This window comes from Carica papaya, chromosome 5, assembly GCF_054855325.1.
Source record: "Carica papaya isolate Zhongbai chromosome 5, ASM5485532v1, whole genome shotgun sequence".
In the NCBI taxonomy this organism is placed as follows: Eukaryota; Viridiplantae; Streptophyta; class Magnoliopsida; order Brassicales; family Caricaceae; genus Carica; species Carica papaya.
This window is the reverse complement of record NC_142313.1, coordinates 6,696,446-6,705,751: the sequence shown is the minus strand read 5'-3', so window position 1 is coordinate 6,705,751 and position 9,306 is coordinate 6,696,446. Positions and strand designations below refer to the sequence as shown.

The 9,306-nt window shown below is 33.6% G+C and overlaps 1 protein-coding gene across 2 annotated transcripts; it reads right to left on the bottom strand.

The window, feature by feature from the left end:
• Positions 1-1,030: 1,030 nt before the first annotated feature.
• On the bottom strand, positions 1,031-7,506 carry LOC110820940 (U-box domain-containing protein 33). 2 transcript variants are annotated; one of them, XM_022050581.2, is made up of 9 exons: positions 6,833-7,506; positions 6,232-6,353; positions 5,481-5,602; positions 5,241-5,345; positions 4,547-4,997; positions 4,293-4,430; positions 3,493-4,020; positions 1,833-2,597; positions 1,031-1,335 (listed from the first exon to the last, which is right to left on the bottom strand). In XM_022050581.2, exons 1-9 carry the CDS (start codon positions 7,101-7,103, stop codon positions 1,150-1,152), a joined length of 2,688 nt encoding a protein of 895 aa, XP_021906273.2. In that variant the 5' UTR covers positions 7,104-7,506; the 3' UTR covers positions 1,031-1,149. The 2 variants fall into 2 exon arrangements, with proteins under 2 accessions (XP_021906273.2, XP_021906275.2); XM_022050583.2 differs by lacking the exons at positions 6,232-6,353; positions 6,833-7,506 and having other exon boundaries at positions 5,467-5,601.
• Positions 7,507-9,306: the final 1,800 nt, after the last annotated feature.

Genomic DNA, 9,306 nt, shown 5'->3' with positions numbered 1-9,306 from the left:
GATTTCAGTTACTTTGTCTATTAAATCTTATTCTAATATTGGTCACATAGGTAAGAAGATTTCTCAATTTATAAGTAAAGCTAACATATGAATTATTAACACAATTGATCACATTACACAAACCAAAAATCATCTCCAAAGAAAGATTCTTGGTATACAAAAAATATTTCAGAACAGAAACTCTCTTTTTCAGAAAACCTCAAGGCTCTCTCTCTGACCTTATCACTGGAGGGAGGAACGTTTTCTGTTCCAAATAAGCCGAAATGACTTGGATTAATAAAGGGTATAGAAATACGAATAGTAAAGATGACAAAAACACAATAATTAGAATTATTTATCAAGAACAGAGTGTGGTCGGCCTCAATCGGGCTGCTAATGGATTCTATGAGGCCCTCTACTCTGAGGAGGATGCCCCTACACCTTCCTTAATATTTTTCTAAAAATAAAAACTGAAATTTATCAAAACACTTTGTTGTATAATGACTTTACATATTTCTCCATAAAATTAGAATGTATTTATCTTAAAACACAATAACCGCATATTGACCAATAAAATTTCATGAATAATTCAAATTAAAATAGATTTTTAATTAAATCTGCCTCATGCTCATGGGTTTATAAATTGAAGTCTTTTTAATTATTAATGGTAGGAAATTCGTAACTCCATCAATGATTAATTTTTATAAACAAGTATTATATACACACACACTATCATTTGGAAAATCTTAAGTCAATTTCAAAGTTGTCATAATTGTATTTAAAATGATAAATTTAAATAATTTTATAAATTTAAATATAAAAAAGATTAATTAAAATTGATTTTATAAATTTAAATAGTTATAATTTTAAGAATTAAATTATATTTAAAAAATATTTTGAACAGCTATGTTCAAATATACAATCCTCTGTACAATGAGTTACGTCAAAATAATATTGAACTCTTGAGTGCAAATTATATATATATATATATGTGTGTGTGTATGCATATACAGTTTATGTATATGCATACACATGTATATGAAGCCAAAGGGAGAAAACTATATGTCTATATATCTGAACACAGTTTATCTTCTTCAGTATCTACCTTTTTGAAAAAGAAAAAAAAAACTGACTATATGCAAATATATCAGAGTAGAAAGAAAATGTTACTCAAATATGTTGCTGGAGCCATTCCTGAATGGCAGAACGCAGAGCATGGTTGGGGACAATATTGCAGTGTGCAAGCTTAATGTTTGTCATGGGTGAAGTGTCGTGGCCACTGTCTAACCATCCTCTCAATGCTTCTGCTTCGTAAGTAAAACCATCTGCAGCTATATGTGGATCTTGCATGACTTCCTGCAGTGCAGGTTCAAGGAATATTTTTATTTTTCTATGCTAATCTGAGCTAAGTTTTATGCGCAAAGCCTTCTTTAGATGACATTGATGCATTTGAGACTGAAGGGAGGGAAATAATACGAACCGGAGGAAATTATATCCTACTTACTGTCAGTGATTTAAATAAATAGGTAAAAATGGAAATAAAGAAATTTTTTAACCTCCATTTCCCTCTGCTCATGTATACTTTGAAATATTATATGTAAGAAAAACCAAATAGAAGATGTTTTCAATAATCACTCCACAAAACTCCTTTAGTTATAAAAACAAAAGTCTCTCTCGTTTTATTTCTTTTATAGAAAAAACAACAAACTTTTTGAAGTTCTTTAGCTTTTGGAAAACTATTTATACGTCACATGTTTCCTCTCATTTCCCCTCAGTACCATTTCTTTCTTCTCCTTTGAACTTTCAAGTTCCAAAAACTCTGAAAAATGCAAACTAGGAGAAGGAAAGCTTGCCTGGAAAATTGGGCATATAAAATATGATGGAGGCTGGCACCGCCCATCAGAACCAAGATGAAATGCTGATGATCCTCCACATGATGCCCTCATTGGCTCAAGAACCCTCAGAACCTCTGTCCCAAGGTCTGGACGGCTTCTTCGGTTCATCTCACAACACCTCAATCCCAAGTGAGCCAACTGCTCAGCTTGCACAAAGGGCCAGTCACCGGCTAGAGGATCTAGGAGGGTTTTCAATTTTCCAGTATCTAGTGCATACTGCACTTCCTTTGTTATCCCCAAAGCTGGTCTCCCAGTCAGCAAGCGTAATAATATTACCCCAAATGAGTAAACGTCTGATTTTGGTGTGAGCTCCCCAGTAGCAAGGAATTCAGGATCAATATATGCAAAAGTGCCCTTAGGATCTGTGTTGCAAAATAGGGTTGCATTGCTGCTTAAATTTTCACAATGAGAAATGAGACGACATATCCCAAAGTCACTTAATTTGCTTACAAAGTTGGCATCAAGTAGAATGTTAGCAGGCTTTAGATCACCATGAACTATGCTATGAGCTTTGCCTGAATGGAGAAAGACCAGGACAGAGCATAACTCAGTGGCAATGCGTATTCGAGTCTGCCATGATAAAGGAGGAGAATTGCCCTTGCAGCAGAGTCGATCTTCAAGACTGCCATTCGGAAGATACTCATAGATGAGAGTCCAAGCCTCTGGACAGGCTCCAATAAGAGTGATTAAATTGGGATGACGCATCTTACTCAATACATTAACCTGCCATGCAATGAAAAGATCAGGTCATTCCAAGTGAAACATGCAGTCAAAATCACTTTGATCCTTCTAAAGCCAGTACAAAATGTAGTATCATTTTTCAGAACACATTTAAATTGGAGAAGGCATCATCAGAAAAATGAAAGTCAAGGTCTTAAATAAAGTAGCACACTCGGTTCAGCAGGTTCTACCACTGCAGGGACAATCACATTCAAAAGAAGAGTTTGATCTTGGCTCAGAACGAACACTAGCTATATGCTTAACACATGCAAGTTGATTGTTGTTTTCAGGGAGCTAGGCAGAAGGAAAAGAGGCTCCAATGCTCAAGGTAGCTTGTCTAGCCCGGGAGATGGGAACAGTTGAGAACAAAGTGGCAAATGGGTGCGTAATGTGTGGGAATCTGCCAAGCGGTTTGGGCCAAATCCTGAAGAAAGCTAAAACGTGCTGTTTGATGAACCTGTGTAGTATTAGGTAGTTGGTCAGGTAAAGGCCGACTAAGCCAATAATTCTTAGCTGGTCTTTCCGGATGATCAGCTACACAGGGACTGAGACATGACCCAGACTCCCGGGGGGCCAGCAGCGGGAATCTTGGACAATGGGTGAAATCCCCACAGAACCAGTTTATTTCAGCACTGTGCAAATTTAAAATAACTTTCAGAAAAATGAAAGACAAGGCCATAATGGAACAGTTCCAAAATCCAGAAAATGAAGAACTGAAGCACCAATAATCAATCTTTGAATAGACCTCAAGACAGCAACTAATAGAGTAATTACAGGCATTGCATTGAGAAATACCAACATTCATTGGCAGCATTTGTATCTTGCATTTGAAACAAAAAAACAAACTTCAGCTTTCAGGTGAAGTTTAAAACCATATTTAACATTCATAGGACCCTACCTCTTGTTGAAATTCAGAGGGGCCTTGCAAGCTGTGGGCGTGAAGCAACTTTATGGCCACAAGGGTATGACGCAGGAGACCTTTATAAATGCTCCCATATCCGCCTTCTCCTATCTTCAGAGATGGATCAAAGTTTTGAGTTGCATCCTCAATCTCTGAGAAAGAGAACTCAGTGAAGAATTGAGGCAAGTGCATGCATGAGACCTCTTGTTGACTTTCCCCCAGCTCCTCAGCTTCTCTGAGTGCATTGTCACGCTCCACCTGCAACTCATCCTGTTCTTTCTTGTAGCTTTGCAACAGTTCTACAGCCGAGATAATCTTCCCTTCCAACTCCTTTACCATCTGATCAGATTCTGCCAATTGGCTCTCGAAATTCAATTTCTGCTCCAAGGCAATTCGAAGTTCTTCCGTAATTTTGACTAGGTGATTCTTCACCTTCTCAAGTTCCTCTTTTTCTTTTGCTAATGCCACCTCAATTTCTTTCCTCTGTTTTAACTCCTCAGAATACAAGTTCTCTGACGCCTTAGCCTGCAAATTAGTAGCGAACAACGTGTAAGATAATAAGATTTTATAAGTTACACTTAATGGTCCTTGCAGACTACTATTCCTCAGAACAGAAAATGGACCTCTTAAAGGAAAATCTCAGATTTAAGGTCCAATGGTAACAGACAAGAAATCAATGCAGAATGTGCAAAAAAAAAATGTCTTTCATTGAAAAAAATCACCTTCCTACAGGAAATAAGTTACATAACTTTTGGTAAATGAGTTCTGAAGTAAGACAGTCTGACTAAAAATTTTACCCTGTGAATAGCCTCAATAGCATCCTTTTCTGCTTTCCCACGCCTAACTGCCTCTTCAAACGCTTCACGTCTTGAACTTTCAGCCTGTACCATAGTTTGTCGAAGTTGATCATAAAGATTATCATCTATGCTTCCATCCTGTTAGAATATGGAAGATTAAACCAAAGTTAAAACACTCATACTTGCACTTCTAGACATTAAACGGCTACATAGAGACAAAGTATCTTCCAGAAATCATGTTGTTGCGCATGTACCAGTACACTGGGTGGAGATAAGCGATAAATATCCTCTTTGGACAGATGGAATCCGCTCCCTTCTAATGTATTGCCAATCTCCTCAGACCTCTCAATCAGATTCAGAGCCATTCCACTGGAAGAGCACAATAAACGACCAAAACCTCCAGAAAGGCTCCTTCTGAAATGATCACCTTTGTCAGAACTCCCTTCTGCATCTGACCTGCTCCTTGGAGTTGACAGCCCTCCAGCACCTGGGGAAGTAAGAGTTGCATACCTTCCTCCATGTCTATCTAGAACTATGGACCTTATCCGAAATAATAAATCTTGAGCTTGATTGGAGAGTTTTACTCGATGATTCTGCTGAAGTTTGACAGACTGCGATCTCAAGTGATTTGAAAATTCTGTATTTGGATATGCAGGTAGAGATGAAGGTGCAACCTCCAAATCCGTTCCATATAAATTACTTTGCCTATATTTTGATATGGTATTTGTGTTAGTTTCAAGCTGATTAAATCAGCTATTGACAAGGTTTTAGTTAACAGAAGTGTCCAATTTATCCAAAATACCAATATGCGAGCATCTAGTAAAAGGTGGTCCATAAAACATAGAAGATCTCATGTAGATTATACACATCTTCAGGTGACTCCATTTACTTTAGCAATATGGTTTACAGACACAATCTGAAAGATATGATGGGCAAATATATGCATACCTAGTGTAGATGAGATGTCCCTTGCAAATGAACCATATGTGACAAGAAGCAGGTGCCTCTTTGAGTACAGAAATGGCTTTCTTGGACTTGAGGTACGTCATTTTTCTGCAACATTAAAGCACTAGGGTAAGCAATAGACATGTATTGCATATGACGTGCAGCATAGAACTGCTTCATCTGTTGATCTACAGTCAATATTCAGAGAAACAAGAGTTAATATAATTACTTTAAGGCTCCTACCTCGAGTATTGCTTGTCTGCTGCTGCTCCCATGACAAGCTTCTTTATCCCATGCTGAGAGATCAGTTCCAAAATTCCATTCTCAACAGAATCCAGTTCAGTATACAGTTTCTCTGCCCGAACCTACAATGGTTCGTTATTTATTTGGATAAATCAGAATTTAGCAGTTCTGCCAATTCAGTAACCTCAACACTCTAAAACCATAAAACATTAATATTTATCTATTTATATCATACAGAAACAAGAATATAGGCATTCCAAACTGCAGCAAATGACTATTAGATCAAAGTGATAATTAAAACAATCATTTAATAGTATTACTTATTTTTTAAAAAAATTATTTTAATTGTTATATTTATTTTGTTTAATATAATTATTAATTTCAAATTATAATGATATTTAAAATAAAAAATATAATTTACAATAAATATTAAATTATTAATAATAAATAACTATTACATTTTTAAAAAACAATTTATTAATAAATTAATAAAACATATAATTAGTAAATATACTCGTATGCCTATTTCTAACTTCGACCTTACCAGTAAGTCAAAAACAGATTCTATTTTTACTTTAAAATAATTTCTATCTTGTGCTATCTTGCCAAACGATCTGCTTTCTAACAGTAAAAACTGAAGGAGAAACTCAGTCAAACATACAGCTTAGTTATCAAGGTAGTGAAGAACCCCTATCTTATGCCAAGTCAAACACTCTTTTTCCTAGATGTGAAACAGAAAAGATGATAATACCCCCACTTGACGGCAGATGCGAAGGTATTCTTCCAGTATCTCGTCCATGTTTTGCCTTTCAATTTCCCGGTATGCTCTGACTACCTGCTCTTTCAGTGAACTCGCTGGAAACTTTGTGCCCACTGCAAATACAGAGGATGATTTCTAAATTATTGATAGTTAAAATAAAAGTAAACACAAAACGCATACAAAATACCACAAAAATGTTAAGCGCTTCTTTTATTTCACAGGTTGAGATTAATCTCTTGAAAACCCTCAAAATTAATAATTCCTAAATGTTCAAATTTAACAATAATTAGAATAAAAGATATCTCATAAACGTTCTATACACTTTCTTTTTTTTCATCTGGTTGAGATTAATCTGTATTGAAAACCCTAAAAATATCATAATCAAGCTCGAGAGCATATTTTTTATAAATTCAACAATATTTACTCTTAATTGTTGCCTTCTCAATCCTACTTCATAATCCGTGATAAGATATGAAATGATAACAATAACGTCAAGTAAACAGAAAAATTATATTCAATTTAACTATATCGAAAAATTTGAGGTGTTCTTCGCTATTTCTAACTAGGTAATCTAAACACACAAAAGTCATACGGTTAGTGAGTGGGATCCTTTGCGCCGGCCGATGAACATGAACGATGCAGATCCTCTTCCCTCCCGAGTTTCTCAATGCCCATAACAGAGTGGACTCGCTCTTCTCCACATTTTTACCAACTGCAACAAATATCCTCTCCTCAATTATCTCCGCCACCGACTCTGCCACAAGTTCTCTCCTGCTCGCCATGATTCTAGGGGTTCTAGCCCCAAGAAACCTCATCGAATCGACCCCCTGGGCAATAGCAGGCACAGGACTCACCACAGCCATTGTCAAATTTATCGAGAACCTCAAACATCAAAATCACAAAATCAACTACATTCAATTATCGAATTCGATCCCTCTTAACAAGCTCTGGAACCGAAAGAAACCCTTGAGTTAACAGTCAAAACCTCCCATAAACTAAAGCGATCTTCCTTATGCAGCTGTCTCCGGCTGTTTGGATAACCAGAGACCCTAGCTTTAACTGAAAAAAAAAATGGAGAATAAAGCGATTTCTTGGAGAAGATGAAGTGGAACGAAGAGGCTCTGGGTACGTGCAGCAGCTAGCAGCCTACGATTGGCGCTAAAGAGAAGGTTCGTCTTCGTTTCTAGTGACAAAAATGTAAAGCCAAATAGATACTGAAAAATTAGGAATCCCAAAAGAATTTTTTCTTTTTTAAATTTTGGTTCTCTTCCGGTCTCTGCTCCTTCATCAGTTTGCTTGCTTGCAGCTGAAGCTTCTACTGTCACCGGTGGGTCCGGTTTCAAGTAAACGTTTATGAAATTGAGGTGAAAAAATGAAAAAGACGATAGAGTATTAATATGTGGGGGCCCTCACGATACCATCGTGAGTCCTCATATCGTAAGACACAAAAACGTCTGTTTTGGTAAACTGCTTTGTTGGTGAAGCTGTACCTTGACTGACTGCATTATATTTTTTTTTTAATTGAATAATTATTTATTTAATCTTGTTCTTCTTCTTTTATAATTTAAAAATTATTAACATTTATAACTTTAATTAACTAATTACATTTTTCTGATTTATATGCTATTAATTCTTAAAAATACTTAGTTGTAATAAACCAAATTATTTCAATTTCAATATAATTTTCCTTTGCATGACAGATGGAAAAAGGAATTATTGGCTTTTTTTTTTGTAGAGAGAGATGAGTTCTTTTATGTTTGGTGTGAATTATAATATTTAGTGAAGTACAAGAAAATATTTTAGTTGTCTAATTATATTTAATGATTTTTTGAAGTTAATTAATCAAATAAAATGTTAGATCACCAAATAAGTATTATTTAATTTTTTGACAATTATTTTAAGTTAAATAAATAAGAATATATTAATAATGGGGCCCAAACTCGTATATAACAAAATATTGATGTCTCAAAATGGATAGAAATCGTCACCACACTATCATAGAGTTTTCTCAATTATTGATTTAATATTTAAATTTCTATTCGACTTGGATATATCTCATTTATTAAAATTTGATTTGAGTTTAAGTTTTGCTTAGAAATCAATCAAATTGGTTAATTATGTCAAAATAAAAAAATTTTAATACACTATATAAAAATTATTATTGTGCAAATCTTATTTAATTAATTTTGAATTAAATAAATTAATATAAAAAATGAGATCAATAGTTATATATTTATTTTTATGTTAGTATAATATTTACAAAATAATATTAATATTAATATATAAGAGATAATCAAATTGAATATATATATGGTGTTTTATTTAGCAAAAAGTGTAATATTTTATCATTTCAAAATATGTAATATTTTAGCAATATGAAATATGAGATTTTTTATATATATTAATGAGTCCGTGTATAATTTCTCGTATTTTTATTTATGTAGAAATTATTGATAGAAAATTACTATAAAAAAATTTTATAATACAGCTATAATTTTACTGTTCTGTTAAATTTTATATTAAAAAAATATAATATATAAAAATTATATAATTAAAAATATAAAATATAATATACAAAAATAAATAAGATTAATTTTTAAAATTTATTGATGCCATTAGTTGTATATACTTAAGTACTTTAAATGATATGCATATTTTTCCTTAAAAAATAGTATGTAGATTTATTTGATTTTAATGATAATATAATTATATAATAAAAAATATTTTAAAAATTTTGTAAAATAAATAATGACTTTGATGTTTGAAATTAAATTAATTTTTACATAATATACCAAAACTCAAAACAATGACATTTAATTTTTTTATTAATATTATAAACTCAAACCTCGTTTTACAATATTCATCTTAAAACGAAAGAGATGGCGCCAGTTTATGTAATTTTTAATTGGTAGTATTTATTTTAGTCAAAAAGTCAACATGAATAGGAAAAAGTTGGCGGGGCAAGCAAGCAGCAGAGGAATATTCTAGGTCCGGACAGGCCGATACTTGCCACCTTTGACTATTTATTTTTTTATCAACGGGAAAATCTCTTTCTGGCTTTTTCTT